Genomic DNA, 21,812 nt, shown 5'->3' with positions numbered 1-21,812 from the left:
CTTCTTAGAGCAAAAAAAGAGAGAACACTAATGCCAAGAATCTTTTGTCCTTCAACACCCACCACTATTCTATTTTCTCTGGAGACATGTAGAAATAATTCTCTGGTATTTTCCTAAAAACTGCAACTCTATAGTTACAGGCTTTCCCCCCAAAATGGGAAAAGAAGTAAGGAGCAGGTTAAATTTTAAAATGTGTTATGGGTGTGTATCTTTCATGTCACAGGCTATGTCTGTTTATAACAAATATTTTGGAACTAAGCATATTTCTTGATTCACTCATAAGAAAAGAGAGACTTCAAATCAGCCTGACACATTGCACAACTATCCTCGAACACAGAAAGTGATAATCATAAGTACTCCCCTTTATCTGTGAAATAGAAATATAAGAGCTTTCCTAATGAAATAACAAAACTATAACATTGGGTAGAGTCTTTTAAAATTTTTTCGAGGAACTGAAAAGGAAATAATCAGGATTTTATTGATACTTTTATAACTGTTTAAGATTATATTTCCAGTTTTCATCCTGGTACACAGTTTTTTATTAATTATTATTGTAAACTTCACCTTGGATTTTCTTTCCCTTTGTTTTAGAGCTGTTCCAAATCCATTCAAAGTCTAGTGTAAGCCAATAGTATTTTTCAGTTTCCTGAAGTGCAGCGGGAATCCTCAGAGATTCTTACTGATAGATAAAAGAGAGGCCCTTTCTTTTATTAATAGGATAAGAATGGTTGGGAGGAGAAGGGCCATGTATTGGATTAAGCTGGTCAGTGCAGGTTCAAAAGATGTATCGATCACAGTTATCAAAGGAAAAATAGTAGACATTACAGCTTTGTGTTAACTAACATTAATACTGTTGAAATTTGTAACAAAGCTGTGTAAGACTAGTCTTTCTTTCCTTCTCACATCTCATTCCATTCTCAATACCAGAGACAGATAAAAATAACTGTGTATTGGTTTTATCCTGGGTCAGCTTCTTAATGGCTGGTTGATAAATGAAAAACAATTCTGGGCGGAGGCGGGGAGGGGGGGCGCCTGGGTGGCTGAGTCAGTTAAGCGTCCAACTCTTGATTTCGGCTCAGGTCATAATCTCACAGTTTGTGAGATCGAGCCCTGTGTTGGGCTCTGCACTGACAGTGCGGAGTCTGCTTGAGATTCTCTCTCCCTCTCTCTCTGCCCCTTCCCTGCTCACTCATGCATGCTCTCTTTCTTTCTCAAAAATAAATAAATAAACTTAAAAAAAAAAAAACCCAACAAACAATTTGGACTAAAGGCATCAATGCAGACCAGTAAAAAAATCTTCATTGTTTTTTGTTTTGTTGTTTTTGTTTTTGTTTTTTGCCTTGGTTTTGCTTTTAATCATTTCTCGGGTGACTCTGAGAAGTTCACTTAACTACTTGGTGCCCAGATTTCCACCTTGTAACACAGAGACAAACCTACCTCATGAGAATGAATCTGTAATATGTTCCAGGAACCAAAAGCTCTGGTTATTGTTCATTTCTTGATCTTTTGTGGATTGGCAAGATAGAAACTTAAAAACAAACAGACATTAACTTTTTGGAATTTTTCATATGAAAGCAAGCAGCTAAATAGCTGTGTTGATTTCCATCTACTTTCTACTGATATTTGACCAAGTATTAAAACTATTAAAGGTAAAAATGTCTTTTCAAATTCATCATACTCTTAAGCAATTCATCTTATCATTATGGTATTCTTACAGTGGACCAAACTGGAAAATAAACCCTGCATCAATCTTTTAGCCATTTTCTTGTGCTAACACTTAGAATACAAAGGAGATTCAGTTTGCATGGGTCAATTTTACAGCATGTTTACATCTTTGGTAAAAGTTTTGAAGGGAGAAGATATTGACTCTGTTGGCTAATATTAGACTAGGGATCTTCTGTGGATTAGATTTCCATTTGTCATCCTAGATCCTAGTATATTTCTTTCTAGGCGTTTGAGGTCTGGTTATTTTTTAGATGGCATTACCGAGCAAAATTTATATGTGGGCTTTACCTAGTGATCACGTATTTACAAAAGGAAGACAGAAAATTCAAAAATAATTAGACACTTTCTCATTGTTGCTGTGTTTTTGTTTTGTTTTCTGGCCAAGAGTATTGAGTATTGTAAAGATATATAGAGGGGCGCCTGGGTGGCTCAGTCAGTTAAGCATCTGACTTCAGCTCAGGTCATGATCTCACAGTTCGTGAGTTCGAGCCCCGCGTCAGGCTCTGTGCTGACAGCTCAGAGCCTGGAGCCTGCTTTGGATTCTGTGTCTCCCTTTCTCTGCCCCACCCCTACTTGTGCTCTGTCTCTGTCTCTCAAAAATGAATAAACATTAAAAACTTTTTTTGAAAAAAGATACGTAGAACTTCTCTACAGTTTCCCTGTATTCTTCATAGAAATTATAAAATCCAAACTTCTTTACAGCATTCTCTACCACACTGAGGAAGAAATCTTGCTTGTTTTCATTGCACTCAAACTAACCTTGTTGTTTGTAACATTGGTACTAGAAGTGGAAACGAGTTCTTATTCTCTATTATGCATGGCACGTGGGATAACCGTATCTGCCTCCTGTACATTGTAGTGGATAGTGGATCAGTGAGTCTGCTCTCGTTTCTTGTTTCTGTTACCCCTCATGCCTTAGGATATCCTTCTTTACTGCAGCAGAGCATGATACAAACAAACATTGGTGTGGACCTGGGATGGGGCACTGGAAACGGTTAAGAAGGTATGGCTGTTAGAGCAAGGAAGCCACGTAAGGTTAGTCCAAAAGGGGAGCAGGGGTGGCTGTGATCAACAATTACAAATTCATGGAGGATTTCACTTCATAAATGAAATTCTTATCATACTAGAACTTGAAAGACAAAAAGAAGAGAAAGTCATTTATTACTCCCACAGATCAGAAATACAAGCTAAAAGCTAAATAACTTTAAACATAGCCTAACTAAATGTATGGGTGACAGATCGTTGAGGAAGTGTATGCTTTAGGAACGCTTTTCTAATCTTTTGTGATTGATATCCTAGAGCATAGCCTTCCCCTTTATCATAATCAGAATCCTATTTGCAGTAATTAGAATAAATCTAACATGCCAAAGATTAAAGGGCAGGATAAAAGCATGAGTCCCAACCATCTCTCAGGTCCCCCCCCCCACCCACACAAGTTATTAAAGGGTGCAGTTGAGTCTCTCATTTTCCCCTCTACTGTCTCTTAAAGAAGAGTCTCCATGTGTACAGGATCCTATCTCAGTAAAACACAGAGAATAAGAATTAAGGGGAAAACATGGTTACTGCTATCCATTTATTCTTTGCACACTAGGACAATGTATGGCACAGATGCATAGAGGCAGAGTTATCAGAATTTTGGGGTTGGATAAGCCCCTAATGCAACTCCTCTCCACCCCAATGCTTGACTCTTCTGTACAATATCACTTGGGGATTTAAAGACCCTTTATAGGCCAAGTGGTCACTAGCCTGTCATTCAGTGTCTCCTAAGACATAGCATACTACATCTTTGGACCTAATCTGATTTTTGCATATAAGTCATTCTTATATCAACTCAAAATCCATTTCCCTATAGCTTTCATTTCTTGGCCCTGAATGGAGGCACCCTGAAGAATTTTCCATCTTCCACATTATAAGCTCTTCACATAGTTAAGACTCTCATGTAGGAGATTAATCATAGTTCTTGCCCTCAGATAACTTACCATCTGATATCCAGATCTGCCCCAATATTCCTCCTAACGTTTATCCTCCTTTATCCTTTCTTGTTCTCGCTGCCCTTGTTTTATCAGCTCTTTTTGCTTTCTGGTCCATTGCCCATAGGTTACTCCCCTGTGGTTTATTCATCTTAGGTTCTTACCCGTTGACTTGCCATCTCTCTTAAAAAGAACATTTTGAAATTTCCTAGAAATCCCAGCTTCACAGATGATACAGGCACGTGGGATTTAAAAAATTTTTTTTAGGTAAAAGAGCGAGGGTATGATAGTTTTGTAGCTTTGGAAACGTCTTGTAGCCCAGTCTCTACTGACAAGACAGAATCACTATTCTGTTTCGAAGAAGCATACCGCCTACATCGTAAGTTTGTTTGCCTTCTCTGACAGCCTGACTAATCTTTACATACTTCGGCACCCCCATGTGTTTTGATTTATACCAGTGTGACATAAAAAACTTATGGAAACTTACTTTCTGTTTAGCATTCTGATCATGGCTTAGATCCCCACCAGAAAAAGTGGTATGAAAAATTTGAAATTTTGTTAATCCATCTCTTTTAGCTTGTCCCTGTCCCCTTAAAACTGTGAGATTCTCAAAGGTGAGAGGCCTTGTTTTATTCATCTTTGTTTGCCAATCTACCACCTTTGTATCTCAAGATACATAGCAAATAATTAAAATGTATTAAATTGAATTAAATGATTAGTCACAAATGGTAATGGATAAGCTTTAACTTTTCATTTAGAATTTCTTATATTGGGACACAAATTTGTGCCAAATTAATCACCATATTCCTAATTAGTATATGCAGGTAACCCCCCCAAAAACCATATTTGGTCTAAAATCCACTATCTCTCTTATTAATCCTATAGTGTGGTCTGTGGTTTATGCAAAGAATCTACATTTACCTCTATTGTAGGTATCAGTCTCTCTTGTTAATGTCTTGTAAGTTGGTTCAATTAAAAGCTCTTATCCATTTACCAAAGGTAATAAATTTTCCCTATAGAAGGTATCATTGAGACTGGGTGCTTGTTTGTATGTATAAATTCATCTTGGAGTGTGATACCATAAAGGGAACCTGTTGACAATTTGTGTTTATCTAAAATGCCTTGCAGAGAACAATTTGACACGTTTTTCTTGTGTTTTCCACGGTATACAAACACCGAATGTATCAAACTCTTGTGATCTCAAGGGTTTTTTATATCAGGTAGACCAGGAGTTGACAAACTTTTTCTATAAAGGTCAGATAATAAATATTTTAGGCTTTGTAGGCCACATAGTCACTGTCATAACTACTCACCTTTGCCATTGTACAGTGAAAGCAGCATAAACAATAAACAAATGAACGTAAATGTGTTCCAATCAGACTTTACGTATGGACGCTGAAATTTGAATTTCATACGATTTTTATGTGTCACTAAGTATCATTTTATGTTTTCCAAGCCATTTAAAAATATAAAACCATTCTTTGCTCATAGCAATATAAAAACAAGGAGAGGGCTGGATTTGGACTGTTGGGTGTAGTTTGCTGACCCCTGATATTGGTCTAGAGAACCAGAGAACTGATTAATTTATTCTTTCTGCCTTTGTACTGTTTGAAGAGCTGTAGATGTGATCTTAGTGTCTTCATTCAGTATTGAAATACTTTTGGTCTTTTTTGTGACTGGAAATGGAAAACAAAAGGCAAGGCATCTGTTCCTATTTATTGGGTAGTCGGGATGCACCAGAACTGTAATCAAACATATCTGTAACCCCCACAACACCTCTGCCTTTCTCAGTTTTCCAGATTGTTCAATGTCAACTGTGCTCCTAATATATTTAGTGATGAATCCAGCTAACCCCTTTGTTTGGTTTGGTTTTTAAGGGTCTGCCTTCATTTTCCCCTAAGAGATAAAGAAACAATTCCCAAATCCATCTTCTCTTTAGACAGGTTTTAGAGATATCTAACAAACATGGTAAAGAAAGTGAAATGATTTTTCACTCTGGAGTTTTGGTACGCCTTAGTGTTTCAAGCAGTGGTATAAATTTAACATTGGGAATTTAAGGAAAACATTTTAGAAGCGTTCCTCTTTCTAAATAAAGAGATTTCTTTAAGAGGAATCCCCCAATTCAGGATCTATTTGGGCAGTATTTACCAGTAAATGAGAATAAAATTAATTTATATTCTTTCGGAAGTGTCTTTGCTTCCTAGTTGACATGGACATGATTGTGTCAAAGATTCCTTGATCTGTGGTTAGCTTTGGGAGGTGCTTTCTAATAAATCGGTGCACTTATGTTCCCTTCAGTTCCCTGGTCCAGGATGCATTAGCTGTGATACTAGGCTAAATAGTCTATCCATTAGCAGTTCAGCAGGATATTTAAGCCTAAAGAAATCTGCTAAGAACTTCTCTTTTGGAACGTTTTCTTTGATATTTTTCTCACGTTATTTGCTCTTAGTATGTAAATTTATCATGAATAAATCTTATTGAAAATCTGATTCTGGTTGATAGTAGTCATTAAGGAATTAGGAGCCAGCAAGGCAGTACATAGTCCCACTACCAAAAAAAAAAAAAAAAAAAAAAGGAAAAGGAACCTCTGTTTTAGGGGATCTGCAAGAAATACTGTCAGCCAGTCTTTCTAGAAAAGCTCCCTTGTTTTTCTGTATTTTCACTCTTCTCTGTGTCCCAGGAATTGCATTTTGCTCAGTCCTAAAGCAGAGATAACCTTGGCATGTGTTCAGTTCTCAGAATATTAATGTTTTAAACCAACTTGGAACTCATTTGACTTATTTATACCAAGTTTTAAAAATAACTTTTTTTAACCATCTTAATCAGTCACTACAACACATGTAATTGTCGCATCTGTTAGAAGCATTTTTAATATGCTGAGTTTGTCTTTTGTTTTTTCAAAAAGCACTCTACAAATTAGTGGTTATTAACCATCCAGTACTGCCACTGTGATCCTAGTGAAGGGCGGAGAATGGAGTGGGAATGGATATGTGGGTGTGCGGAGAGCTTGCTCCTGTGATGTGGAGTTAACAGAAGGTATACCGCTTTGTCTTTCACTTCACCTTGGGTAAACCTTATCTCTTATGTTACTCTCAGTCCTAGATTCTACTGTATTATCCAGGTAATTACTTACTGAAAACCAACACTCCACATTTTGAAGTGGTCTGTTTACCAGCTTGAAGTATGTGCTTGTGGCCATGTTTGAGTAGTATAAAAATTTCGAAGTGTTTCTTCAAAGCCATGTTCTTTTTAGGAATTTGTTGAAAATGTTAACATGGAAAGTCATTTTCATTATTATAGGATTTTTCAGGGAGAGAAAGCACAGCTAGTTAATATCTAATTAGAGTTTTCTGTTGTACTTAGTTCTGTGGAATCAAGATGCTGTTTTCTAGATGTTAAATTGGAGCATAATGTGTTTAAGTGCTTATCATGTCTTTAATAATTTTTGGAATTGGGACTTCTGAGAAATCCTGCCAAATATATTTAATTGTGTTCCATACTAAATGATCAGAGTTTTTGTACTGGTTATAACTTCTTCCTCTTCATCTCCATTTCTCTATCTCAGCCCTTCTTAGTATAATGAAATAAAATTGACCAACCAAAGGCTTCTGGTCTCCTAGACATGTTTAGTATAATTTTTAATACTTGCTGAAAACTTTGACTTCTATAGCTCTATTCAGGTTTGAGAACACTCATTTGATCTGTGGAGTCCTTGCTGGTGAGTGCAGTGTTAAGGCAAAATTTTCTATTACCTAATAGTTAAAATTTTGCATCAGGCATTGATTTTGAAGCTGTTTGCTTTTACAGTCACCTTTTCTGGGGATAATCTAATAACAGCACTATTAAGGAAATAATAAAAACTATGTTTGAAGGATCATTGTTATTGGCAATTTCATTTGCTGGCATTTGTGAGAGGCTGCGTTACGGAGTGATTTTCTTATAATAAGCAGTTTTACCAACTGTAACTTAATAAAGGCCAACTTCTCCTAAGTAAGCTCCTTTATCCAGATATAATCTTTATATGCCAGAGAATAGCAATGGACCATGAAAATGACTCAAATTTTGTGGAGAAGCTAGTGAGCACTACAAGGATGTATTTCTAGCTAGGGACCAATAGCATACAAACCTTATTTAAAAAAAAAAAAAAAAAAGTGGGGGTGGATATAGCCAAGAGAGAAAATTTAGAATGAAGAGAAATGTATTGCAAGATAAAGAATGGCACACTAGGGAGGAAAGATAGAATTTTTAAATCATCTTTTGCTAGCCACATGGTTACTCTGTTGTTAGTTTATCCCCATCCTGAGTGTTTGTGATTCTAATGTCCTTTTTCAAACTATCAGTTGGCCTGAATTTTCCACTGAAAATGTACCAAAACTATTATTTATGAGCCTTTTTGGGGGTTGGGGAGGCAGCAGATGATTTTTTTTTTTGGTGAATTTTGTTCTTTCTTCATTTGTTTCCTTTTTTGGCTGAAGAATGGGCTATTGCTGCTTGACTTGTCATCTTTATGTGCTGTTTACACATGGCTTTTACAAAAGAAGCTATTACCACATCTGATTTATCTCTTATTGCAAGTGCCCATGTAAAAGCATTTGTTTTAACAAATTTTTTTAATCACCAGGTTGATGTTCCAACTGATTATTATACAACCATAGGAAAGACTGATATTATTAATTTTCAAAAAAGGAATAAGATTACAAATATTGATACAAAATTAATGTATAAAGATATATGTTTTGTTTTTTAGTGCTTTTCCCCAAGGCATTTAAAGCATTCTTTGCTGAAACATAAACTTGCCATGTTTTGTTAAAGAGAAGAATGTAGAAACAAAGCACTCGCAATTAACTGATCTTATCAGGGTTGGATTCTACATTTTTTAGTTTGCATGTTGCAGACCATTTGGGGGTATTATTTAAATAGACTGTTGATACGTTAAGTGACTGTAATATTTATTGTTTACTTTAGTAAAGAACCAGGAGCTGGACTCTACTGCTGGGTATCTTCCTTCTGTGCTTAGCAAGATAACCTCGATTCCTGCTGGTTCTGTGGGCATTTGCAGTGCAAAGCATTTCTTACTGGGTTTGCAAAGCAAGGGTAATGTGCTGTGTGGGTGTATGTGTGTCTGTGCACAACTCTCTCCCTCATTCCTACTGCCACCTTCTGCTCACTCCCTTTTTCTTAACAAATTTATTTTTTTAATTATATAAATCTTATTAAAAAGTCTAACAAATATCCAAATCCCCTTTTTCTGTACAGAAACACTAATAAAAGTTTAATGTATTAACTTTCCCCGAGGTATTTGCATTTGAACAGGCCACAAAGTCACTGCAAAGATGGTAACATTACAGAACTGGTCATATCATTAAGTAGTATATACAGGGCCAGTCCCATAACTCTGTTTACTTGATGGAATGGTAAAATAGAGGGGCCTCTGGCTGGCTAAGTCTGTGGCGCATGCAACTCTTGATCTCGGGGTTGTGAGTTGGATCCCCACCTTAGGTGTAGAGATTACTTAAAAAATTAAAAAACAAAAAACAAAAACACAAACCAATGAAGAGAATGTGAAAACCAAAAGTAAGTTAATAGATGTGGTGGATTTAGGATTCCATTGTGTAAAATGACTATGGAGATAGTATGCTAAATCTTAGACTCTTTATACAAAAAATTTAATGATTTCAGGAAGCAAAATCTGTGGGTGGTAACATAGATACGATTTCGCCTTAGAAACAAAGTAAATCTGTGAAGCTTTAAAATGGTTACAAATTTTGTGACTACTCAGAAATGTTTTTCCTAATTTTCTTTCTTAACAGTATATATGTCAAAACTATTAAAAGTGGCCTATCTAGTGTTCTTCATGAGGACCTTGGCTCAGGAATATTTATTAAGTATTCTCATTTTAATTCTTATATTCTATCACAATTTCTTTCTGCAAAATTCTATCTGGTGATGTTCTCTAAAGTATTAGGAGAACCTGGCTGAGAACTTGGTAAGCGGAAAGAAGACCAGCCTTAGTTAAATCTATAGGGTTGGCCCACTCAGGTGCTCAAGAAACACTTCCATGTAGGCACTAGGTGTCTTTATTGCTCTGGTTCATGTTTCTTTGCAAAAAGTAATGTTTTAAGAAATATAATACAAAAACAAATAGTATCTAGTATTTGCCTATCACTTCATTTTGAACACCTGTACAGTGAACCTTCATAGTAACCATAACAGTGATGTTCTTGCTTCACAAGATGAAACTGAGTCTCAGAGGCTGAGAGATCTGCCCAAGAACAAGCAGTTTGTGAGTGAAAGAAAGAGCTAGAACCCAGGTCTTCGCTGTTATAGTCCAGTGACATTCTATCGTGCCACAGCTGTCTCCTAAGTCACTCAGTCCCCAAATGAAAATGTGGTAAAAGTTACAGAGAGTGAATTAAGGAGAAGATTGGGACTTGTGAGACCTTGATGATTTATAAAACTGAGTATTAAAAATTGTTCTTGGGGCATGTGGGTGGCTCAGTTGGTTAGGCGTTCAGTTCTTGATTTCTGCTCTCACATTGGGCTCTGCACTGTGAGCTGCTTGGGATTCTCTCTCTCCTTCGCTCTCTGCCCTTCCTCTGCTCTTTCTCTCTCTCAAAATAAAAAAAAATAACTTAAAAAAATGGTTCGCAAAAAAGGAAATTGTTCTCTAAGATCCTTAAGCCACTAATGAATTTATTTATTACTGCTGGATTCCGTTTATCTTAAGTTAAATCCCCTGGGTTGAGTACTGCAGAATATCCCAGAACCTGAAACAGGATCTCTCTCAGTCTATATGAAACAAAAGATAAGGATGAGAAGTGAGGCCTTGCCTGTTGTTGAGACCAGGATCTCAGGGCTTTATTTGGCCCTGGGGATAATCTGATTTCTGATATTAAAATCATCCAATAAAAAGAATTAAACTTTTAAAGTTTGTTTATTTTTGAGAGAGAGAGAGAGAGCAAGCAGGCACAAGGGAGAGGCAGAGAGAGAGGGAGAGAGAGAATCCCAAAAAGGCTCTGCGCTGTCAGTGCGGAGCCCAACATGGAGTTTGATCCCAAGAACTGTGAGATCACAACCTGAGCCGAGATAGAATCGGATGCTTAACCGACTGAGCCACCCAAGCACCCCCAAGAATTAAACTTTTTAGAAGAAAATAATTAGTAGCTTCCTTTACATATATACTGGGAATGTTTAGATAGATCAATAGCTTAAAGTCCCATTAATTAAATTCAAAACTTTTGTGGAAGATCAGAAGAAAACTAGATTGGTATCCAGAAGCAAACAAACGAAAAACACTTCATTGTCAAACCAAATGACATTTTGTGACTCTAGTAATTATTTGTTCTTCATCAAAAAAAAAAAGTACCAATATTTTTGGTACTCTGTACTCGAGTCCCTAAGTATATTTATGTCAGTGTGAAACTCTTACTGATTTGTAGTGTTTGAGATTAAGATGGTGTTGGTAAAGTGTATTAACCAGGGTATTTATGCAATTTAGTGACAGAATTTGTATTTTGGTGTGGCTGGACTATGAAGAATTTTTTGCAGTTATTATTTGTGTTTCCTACTTACAATTTAGTCGATTCAATAAAGTAAAATGTCACCTCGGCATGTTAATGGCCCTCTCTTAAAATCTGTCTTGTATAATTTTAGTAAGTAAGAACACCCATATTTATTAGTCTATGCTGTCTATTTGAACATGCATATATATGAAGATAAAATTTTCACAGGTATTCTAAGGATAAATCTTTGGAAACATTGAATAGAATATTACGGAAAAGCATTTTTTTGCAGACTTAAAATTAAACATGTATTGATTCCAAGGCTCTCATTAGAAGTTAGCTTTATAACTGACATGACTATTTTCTTCTTTCTTTCAAAAATTTTCTGCCAACTACCTAATTCTGTTTATGTGGGCTCAATAACATTACTGACTGGCTTATTTTGGTGCTTAGTGTAATATTATAATATCTAAGAATGCACCAAAAAATTAAAACACTGTAATTAAGCTTGAGACCAGCTCTGATAAAAGTTTGCCTTCTCCCCAGGGTTCCACCATTGCCACCACCATAAGACATATTATCTTATATAAATATATTTGACTGCCATCCATACATATCATTGTCAGTATCTTCATTCAACTAAATCTAAATACCCTAGAGATTGGATCACTTCTTTCTTTCATTTATCCGCAAATCACGTAAAAGTGTTTTCTCTTCTGAGATGGCAATTAAACAACTGCTTATTGAATTTGTTCAGTCATTCTGATGTCTTCTACTTGATTTCAGTAAAACAAGATTTAAGCCTGAAGTGCAGGGCCCTTAGACAAAAAAAGAAAAATATAGATCATTCTGATATGAAGAATCATAGTGTTGATTTGTAGTATATGTCACTAATCTAGAGTTACTGTTCAGATCAAGTTTTAGGATTCTTTGATTTTTAATATTTTATATTCCCAGTTGCTATCATGACTGGCAAGAGAATGATCATTTTTTTGCATGTCTTTACTGGTTTCAGAGGCAGGTTATCTAATAAGAAAATCTACTAAGGAATTAAATCACAGACATGACCATATTTTCATTCACATTCCTGAGAATATCCCTGTCATCCTTAAATCAGAAAACATTAAACAAAATATAATGAAGCTACACCTTAAATTTGAACTATTTCTTTTCCACCCAGATACATTAAGTCCACAGTCATTGACTGACTTTCAAAATCCACTTGCTAAATTACTAAGGTTTTATATTATATTCTCCTTATAAAAGAAAAGGTTTATATTAGTTACCAGTTGCTTACATTATCATTCTTTCCATTAACGACTTTTTCTTTTGGGAAACTGTTACGGTTTATTTTTAGTTGTTTTTAAAGGGTTGGAGGACATTAAGGATTTATCAGCACTTCATAAATTGATTACCAGACTCCACGTTTTGCAGATCATTTCATTATGGAGCCAAATACAAAAGGTTGCATAAGAAAATAATTTAGTAACATTTTTTATAATAAAAGTAATGCATATCATTTTAGAAAGGTTAGGAAGTATGAAAAAACACAAAGAGAGAAATTAAGTTATTTGCAATTCTTGGGGCACCTGGCTGGCTTAGTCGGTAGAGCATTCAACTCGATCTCGAGGTTGTTAGTTCAACCTCCACATTGGGCACAGAGCTTACTTTAAAAAAAAAATTGGGGCGCCTGGGTGGCTCAGTCTGTTAAGCGTCCTACTTCAGCTCAGGTTATGATCCCGTGGCTTGTGAGTTCGAGCCCCACGTTGGGCTCTGTGCTGACAGCTCAGAGCCTGGAGCCTGCTTTGGATTCTGTCTCCCTCTCTCTCTGCTCCTCCCCTGTTCTCTCTCTCTCTCTCTGACTCTCTCTCAAAACTTAATAAACATTAAAAAAATTAAAAAAAAATTATTTGCAGTTCTACTGCTACTGATATTGAATATCCCTTGAAGTCTTTTTCATATGTTTAGTTATACACATAGGAAAATATAATTTTTATTTTTTATTTAAGGGGAGAGTTTCATCTTCATTCCAATATCTAATCATGGTCCTGACGTGAAAGTAGTCCCCTGAAATCACATGGCAAGGTTGGCAGTGATGGTCCTTATCTGTGTACCCAGGATTTTAATATATAGAAAGATGAAATGAGACAACAGCAGGTTCTTTTCTTCCTTTTAATACAGAAATGAAGTGTTTTTCCTTTGCCTGCCCAAAGGTAAAATTGGTCTTCACTGAGACAGGAAACAAATGTGTGTGGGAAAAGCCTGGACCCTCCAGAGAAAACGTAATATGCTTTTTTTTTCTTATGTGGCCAAGTTTTAGGAAGATTTTTAGGATTTATTTTCCTTGTGAGGCTTATAGGATAAGATAGTTTTATAAGCACAACTGTGGTTCAAAAATAACTGAAAAGATGGGGCGCCTGGGTGGTTCAGTCGGTTAAGTGTCCGACTTTGGCTCAGGTCATGATCTCACGGTTTGTGAGTTTGAGCCCCGTGTTGGGCTCTGTGCTGACAGCTCAGAGCCTGGAGCCTGCTTCGGATTCTGTGTCTCCCTCTTTCTCTGCCTCTCCCCGACTTGTGCTCTCTCCCTCTCTCTCTCTCAAAATAAGTAAAATGTAAAAAAAAATAATAATAACTGAAAAGAAAAAGACTGGGTTGCATTTAATGAGGTGGCAGGAAAACACCTGGGGCACCCATATCTTGCTCTTAACGATGTCTGGGATTTTTAAGTCAAGGGAGACGTCATTTAGAACTCACAAGGGCACACGCCTACAAAGGTTCGATGATCCTGAGACATAATCCTTCTGAAAAAAAAACTTTTCAAGAGAAACCCTTTTGGAAAAAAACCCTTTTCTTCCCCCCAAATAAAATAGTGAATTCTCATACTTAGCAGGAACCATTCACTTTTCAAATAAAATTGAAAATTTTCAAATAGTGTTCTCAATTAAATATTTCTCTAACATTCTTCCTCCTCATATTCTTGAAACCTGTTACATTGCCCAACAGTACTTTGTACAGGCAACTGGTCTTCCTATTGTAGCGTCTCTCTCCTTCTAGATCTCCCAGCAGTCCAGATAAACAGCATCTGCATGAACACCTTTGGATCACAATTAAGTCTCAATTTTGTCAGTTACTGTGGGATGTTCACACAAAGTCCTATATTTGTTCATACCCTGAGAAGATTCCATTAAAGTTTCCAGGCCCATTTACTGCTTCAGATTCTGTGTCCCCCTCTCTCTGCACCCCACCCCTGCTTGTGCTCTATCTCTCTCTGTCTTTCAAAAATGAATAAACATTAAAAAAAAATTTCCTTTTAAGTTTCCAGGCCCATTTGGTATATGTAGTTGTGTAGTCTTATATAATCCAGTGGCCTTTGCTGATGGTCATAGCTAAAGGCACAACACTATCAGTTAAAATTCCTCACTTAGGTTATATGTCAAAGTTTGGGAATATTATGTCATGGAGATTTTATGTCTTCTTTTTGCCTCAATCTATTCTTCTGGCTTTTCCGACTTATCCTTATTTTTAAAAGTATTAGAGGTGCCTGGGTGGCTCAGTTGGTTAAGCGTCTGACTCTTGATTTTGGCTCAGGTCATGATCTCATGGTTCATGGGTTCGAGCCTGGCATGGGGCTCCGTGCTGACAGTGTGGAGCCTACTTGGGATTCTCTCTCTCCCTCACTCTCTGCCCCTCCCCTGCTTTCTTGCTCTTGCTCTGTCTCTCTCTCAAATAAGTAAACTTAAAGAAAAAATTAAAATAAAAGTGTAGTGTTGGCCACTAAAATCAGGCCCTGCTAAGGGGACTTTGGACAGTCTTTGTACTTCTTAAGAGTATAGTCAGGTTTGGTGTATATTCTTTTGAACATAATAGGATGTGTCCTCTGGTCCTACTTCAAGTAAATACTTTGTTGCCAGGGGAAGAAATGGGCTTTAGAACCAGAAACCAACTTGAGTTTAAACCCTAGCTCTGTCACTTAACTAGCTCTGAGTTGTTTAACCTCTCCATTTCTTCATCTATAAAATAGAGATAGTGACTACTTCATAGTGAGGGTGTTGAAAATTAAGTGAGAAAACATGTTAAAGTGACTAGCTCAGGGGTGCCTGGGTGGTTCAGTCAGTTAGGCATCCGACTCTTGATTTCTGCTCAGGTCATGATCTCAGGGTTCATAAATTTGAGCCCTGCGTCGGGCTCTGTGCTGACAGTGAGGAACCTACTTGGGATTCTTTCTCTCCCTCTGTCTCTGCCATTCTCCTGTTCTCTCTCTCTCTCAAAATAAATAAACTTTAAAGTGACTAGTGCAATACCTGGCATGTGATGAACATGAATAACACTTTCCTCTTATTTTACTGGTATAGAAGATAAAATGCTGGACTAGACAGTGGGTCTGGTCAAGTTAGCCACTTTTTATGTTCTTTCTGAACACACTTTTTCAGTTTTTGAATAGCACAAGACCAGACAGAAGTTCTCAAGTCACCTGGATTTATTGAATATACTTTTGACAAGTTTTACTGAATATCTACTATGTGATAAAAACTGAACAGAAGAGATACAGAACTAAGTAACATAGGAAGTCCTTATCTCCCTCAACACACCCAAGGAACTCACAGTCTAATGGGAAAAATAGATTACTAAACCAGTAATAACAAGGTGCAATAGGAACAAAAGAGGAATAATATCTAACCATACTTTAAGCAGCCAGTGGGGAGACTTCCAGAAGAACTGATACTTAAGCTGAGCATGGACTTCCAGACAAAAGGAAAAATATTGACAATATTTGCAAGGGCAGGGAGGCAAAAGCAATCATGCCCTGTACTAGGAACTGCAAGTAGTTTTGAATTAATGGAAAGAAGGATGTCTGTGAAGGTGCAGCACGGTGAAGCTGGAAAGAGAGGCAGGAGTCATATTTTAAAGTATTTTCTATGTTGGGGCACCTGGGTGGCTCAGTTGGTTAAGCATCTGACTCTTGGTTAAATAAAGTATTTTCTATGTCTTACTAAAGGATCTGAGCTTTAACCAGAAGGCAGTGAAGAACCACTGAAGGATTTTTGTTTGTTGTTTTATTTTATTTTATTTTATTTTATTTTATTTTATTTTATTTTATTTTATTTTATTTTATTTTATTTTAAGGGGTTTAAGCTGCAGAATAGAGTTTGCAATGTTTCATTTTAGAAATAAACACTTTAGCAGCAGAATAGAGGATGTGTTCAAGGAAGGTTTGAGATGAGAAAGAAGGAAGGAAAAAAGCAAAGAAGAAAAACTGTTCATGGCATTAGCAGTAAGGTAGGTGTGGCATTACAAGAGCCTGAATGAAGGTAGTAAAGGTGGGAATAGAAACAAGCACATAGATAAGGGCGATATTAAAATGGAATGGAAATGACTTGATTGAGTAATCTCTGGGCGTTGGTGGATGTGTGTACGAAAGGCATTGAAGATGATTTCAGGATTCTGGCATGGAAGACTGGATGGATGGTGGTGCCGTTTACCAATATAATAGAAATGATGAAAGAGTGGGGGTGGCAGGTCCAGGCAGCAGAGATGAGTTTAGATTGGGGCATATTGCATTCCATATGGCTGGGAGCATGTCCAGTAAGTAGTTGGCTGTGTCCAAGAGATCTGGACAACAGAGCCAACTGGGAGGTTGATCTGACCATATGTAAAAATGCTCTAATTAGTGATATAACCTGTTATCAATTTTCCTTTTATTTCCAGTGACTAACACTTATTAAGTGATCAGTGAATATTTGTTGTTATTACTATGGCTGCAGCTTTTAGCTGTGGTCCACTGTATACATGCTTTGAAAAAACTGATTGCTCTAATTTTACTCAACAGTAGGCAGCTTTCGACCAGGTGTTGCTGGCCTAACAATGTTTATTCACAAATGGCTTCTTGATGACAGACCACCACGTGTCACTTATACCTATTGGTATAAAATAGGCTCTTACGTGTTTATCTTAGGTATTTTCCTGGTTATAAGTCTTCCTCAGTTGTGACAAATTTGTTTGGAAAAGCCATGAAGTTTTTCTCCATGTGATGAGTGGGTTTGGATATGCTCTTCACAGTGCTAGAGGTAGCATATAGCAATTTGAGAAAGCCTATTTGTTTATTACCAGCTGATCTATTTTTGGACAGCTCTAACAGCTTGTCTGACTCCAAAGAAATGGTGAGATAAATGCCCTAGAAAGTAATACAGTGTGTAAATAATAACAAATTTGTTTTAGTGTCCCAGACCTTACTATTATAGGAGCTTAGAATGTTGGTTGAATTAAGTGAATCTATCTGGTACTTTAGAATTTACCAAGCGCTAGGGGCACCTGGGTGGCTCAGTCGGTTAAGCTTCTGACTTCAGCTCAGGTCATGATCTTGTGGTTCGTGAGTTCAAGCCCTGCATTGTGTTCTGTGCTGACAGCTCAGAGCCTGGAGCCTGCTTCAGATTCTGTCTCCCTCTCTCTCTGCCCCTCCCCTGCTCACAAACTGTCTGTCCGTCTGTCTCTCTCTCTCAAAAATAAATAAACATTAAAAATTGAAAAAAAAAAAAGAATTTACCAAGGGCTTTCACATTTATTACCGTATTTGATCTTCAGACCCCATGAGTCAAACCAGGTGTTATTCTCATTTTAAATAGGAGGGAATTCAAATACCCTTAGCAAGATTTTGTGTATCTCTGATTCATCTGCAGACAGAGGCAGTTTCTGTTGTCATGTCTCAGTCCTGTTTTTCATGCCCTAAGTAATATTCAAATCAGTCCACAAAAGACCTGCCTAATTGAAATTCAACTTGTACCACTCTGAGATGCTCTTGAGTTGACTGTTTCAAGATGGCTTAGAAGTGAAGTTGGCCTGAGGTTCTCGAGCAGTGCATCTTTTCTTGCCTTAATAGGGCACTGGTTTGTATTCATCACAATGTAGGTTGGTTTACAAGTTAAGGACTAGCAGTGGTTTTTTAAAAAAGATATGATATATGTAACATGATTTGAGTACGAAAATGTGTAAGCTGAACGAGGCATGTGTCATTTACTCCAGGAATACGTTTTTAAAAGAGTCCTTTTCAGTTATTAAGTTGCTAGGTGGTATGGAATATGGTAAGTTGATCTGAACCAAAATTTCAGGCCTAAGTGGCTTTCTGGTGAGCACACGCAGATGTTTACTTTTATGACATTTGGCTTCTGTCAGACTCTTCGTTTTTCAAATGACTCATATTCGTTTTTTACTGATGTGAATTCCTTCCTTTCTACCCACAGAAACTTTCTTTAAACTTTAGGATTATGTGCATCCACGGTGATGTTATCTTGTCATCCACGTTCTCTTGGAAGTACTTATTTTAGATCTTTTTCCTGTGGTGTGAGGCATTTAGCCCAGGAGGGAACTGTTTCCAGGACTTACTTCTCCTAGGGGTTGGAGATATGTCATTCATCTATGAAGAAATATATCTCAGCTGCTGGGTCACTGTTTACAGTGAAGAAACACTTCACTATTTTTGATATTTACTGTCATGACAGTGGTTACATTAAGTTCGTTCTGGATGTATTGAACCTTTTAGTCTAAAGTCAAGATGTTAGCTTCTCCCTCTGGGGCTAATATGATGATATTTCTGGCTGGGAGATATGAGGCATTTTTCAACCTGATCAGGCTACTGGAGAGTATCTTTTGATTGGCTCATAAATTGCATAGTTCCCTGTGCATAGTAATGAGTTAGGTATTTAGTAATAGCAAAGTAACTCTTTTAAGTATGAAGGGTATGTGTTATACAGGGAAGATCACAGTAATACAAAGTGCTCGGTGCTCTGTGAGGCACATCGCAATTAGTTCACAGGTTACCAGTGTTATAGAAATACGACCAAAATGAGGTTGGAACTGCTTAAGCCATGGATATGTTTAGTGAACAGCAGTTTTTCCTTTTGGCTACCTCAGGAGCTAAGATTTTTGGTTTGTATTAGTAGTAATATTTTTTAGACCTCTTAAAAATCATTGTTGATTCTCAGAGTTCACAATATTCCCCACTTATTCCTAATCTTCTTGCTTTTGTATGTGTTCATTCATTTGTAGAATATAAACGGCATTTGCACAGAGGAGGTGGCTGCCGTGACAAAGGGGCCATCTACCAGCCCTGACTCTGAATGGGATGGTCCCAAGCATTCACTAATTCCTAGTAAGAGCCAAATGACCACCCCGTCGGAGTCTCCACAAAGCTTTGAGTTTGGCTCCCTCTCCATAAGCAGCAAGGAGACAGAAGAGAAGGAGCAGGGAGCAGCTGGCTATCTTGATATTAAGGAAATGCCGGGAGGCTCAAGTGGGGAATGTATAGGAGTGGAGGAACAGGCCGGTGTCTTACAGTTCTCAGTATCACCAGCTTCCTCTCAGCTGCAACTTGGTGAAAAAAAGGCAGAGAGTAGTGAAGAACATGTTACACCAGGAGAGCCACTTGGAAAGCACAATGGATCATTTCTTGACTCTCGTGTGGGTAACCAGTTCCCCACCCTCATTCGAAGTTTCCAGGTAGTAACCATTTCAATGATGCAGGTCTAATGACTCACTTTGGGAGAGGGCCAGAATCTGCTGTGTGGAGGAGGTGGTGGTGGTGGTGATGATGAGGGCAGTGGCCTCTCTGCTTTCTTCAGAATCACAGAATAAAATTAAAGCCCTCGATGACTACAGATAAATGTATTCAGAGGGACTAACTCCATGGCTAGAAATGCTTTCTCCCCTGATGACGTAACAAAATTCTTGGGGGTGAATTCCAGCTGTTTATCTTTATGAAGCTGGTGTAAGTGGCTTCCTCTTTCCCTTGTTAAAGTATGGGCTATATAAAGAGGTAAATTTCTGAGACTTCCATGATGAAGAGCCATTAAGTGTTCGGAGGCCATGCTCAAAAGATTCAAATACTCTTAATTAAAAGAAGCAACTGGTTTTTGTTTATGTGCTTTCAGACCCCAAATAATGATTTATGCATTGCAGCCGCATAGTATAGCCCACCACTCCCACTGACCCCACTCACAAGGACTTCCGTGCTCATAGGCACTAATCTCCTATGCTAAGGTGGATGGCCACTTACCTTTATCACAATCAAGTGGTAGTTTTAGGGTGATTCATAGACTTTGGAAGGGGAGCTGATGGACAAGAAGCCTTTGATATTCTACTAATGTTCATTCTTCTGAAATTCTGAGATTAATCACCGGGTGGTGGTAGAAGTGATTATTTTCTTTCCAGTTTTCCAAATACTGTTTTTCTTCTCAAGAACTCCAAAGTGAATGTCTGACATTGATTTGAAAGAAGTTGATGAATTCCAGGATAATGCACTCCAATGCCACTGCTGTTTCATGTACCATTTGTAGTTAGTGGAGGAAATGCGACCGATTTTCTTAATTATAATGGCACAGTCACAAGGACAAACAAAAGTGACTGCTGTTTGGCAAACAGTTTTATATTCAAATTCTGAAGGTCAGTCTAAAGTGTTTTATATCACCGATCATAACTGTCTGATCTTACAGCTTTCCATTAAGCATATGAAAATGATTACAGTAATGCTGTTTTTTAATATCCCTCATGATTTGACACCTTGTCAAGGCTACTTTGGAATAGTGTCCAAGTCTCGGGCAGAGACTGAGCTAGCCCTTTGCTTGATTACAGCTACCACTTTGATCAGATCAATGTCAGAAGATTAGTTCTCTGTAGCCTTCAGAAGACTCTGGTAACTCTGTTTCTTTACTGCTTCACAGCCTCCCCTGGTGAAGACTCAGACTGTCACCATCTCAGATACTGCCAGTGCTTTGAAAAGCGAAATCCCAACCAAAGATGTCCCTATTGTTCACACTGAGACCAAGACCATCACTTATGAGGCTGCCCAGGTAGGACATGGTGTGATGTTTCAGAAGCCAAGACTGAAGTAAACACAATAAATAACCTTCTTTCTTTACAGAGTCTCTAATTATTTGCTGCAAATAATGCTGGGCTTTTCTGGGGTAATTCTTTTTAGAAGAGATTACTGATCTAAGGATATCCCAAAGTACTTCATTAAAAGCAAAGTTGTCTTGCGTCTGTTTGCTTATATCCACCCAATTCAATTAGGGAAGGCAGTCTGTGTAATGGCTAAGAACATGGTCTTTGGATCAAAGTGGAGCTTCTCCACTTCAGTTACTGCAAGTGATTGAACGTCTCTGAGCCTTGATTGGCCCCTCCCCTTCTTCCCCCACCCCGCCCATGATGGTAATATCTGCCTCATGATTTTATTATGAAGATTATATAAGATACATACTATATGAACTTGACTTGAGCATCATGCCTGCAAGTGTAAATAAGTAACAGCTATGATGATTATCATTTATTCTAATTAAATTTAAAACCACACAAGAATTGGGGTACCTGAGTGACTCAGTCAGTTAAGTACCTAAATCTTGACCTCAGCTCAGGTCTTGATCTCAGGGTCTCGCACAAGAATTTAAGTATTTACAATTTTTATTTAAATAGAAATTTTGTATACTTTTACCAAAATTTCTCCTTCATTGTTGGTAATTTGAATGAGCTAAGAGTTGCTTTATGTTGAATCAGGTTTTTTCCCTTTTTTTTTTTTTTTTTAATTCACAGAAGCCAAAAGTTAGAAAAAGTTTTCCCTCTATAAACTGAT

At 37.4% G+C, this 21,812-nt stretch overlaps 1 protein-coding gene across 9 annotated transcripts in view; it reads left to right on the top strand.

The window, feature by feature from the left end:
- EPB41 (erythrocyte membrane protein band 4.1) overlaps positions 1–21,812 on the top strand; it is a 199,173-nt gene that overhangs the window by 164,186 nt on the left and 13,175 nt on the right. For all 9 annotated transcript variants that reach the window (XM_047085149.1, XM_047085148.1, XM_047085141.1 and 6 more), the window contains one exon: positions 20,908–21,036. In XM_047085149.1, the coding sequence (XP_046941105.1) occupies positions 20,908–21,036 (129 nt within the window). The remainder of the gene's footprint in view (positions 1–20,907; positions 21,037–21,812) is intronic.

The sequence above is a fragment of the Lynx rufus genome, unplaced genomic scaffold (assembly GCF_022079265.1).
Source record: "Lynx rufus isolate CCGP_SWC_20201006 ecotype Redwood Valley unplaced genomic scaffold, mLynRuf1.p SCAF_2, whole genome shotgun sequence".
Lineage (NCBI taxonomy): Eukaryota > Metazoa > Chordata > Mammalia > Carnivora > Felidae > Lynx > Lynx rufus.
This window is presented reverse-complemented; position numbering and strand designations above follow the sequence as displayed.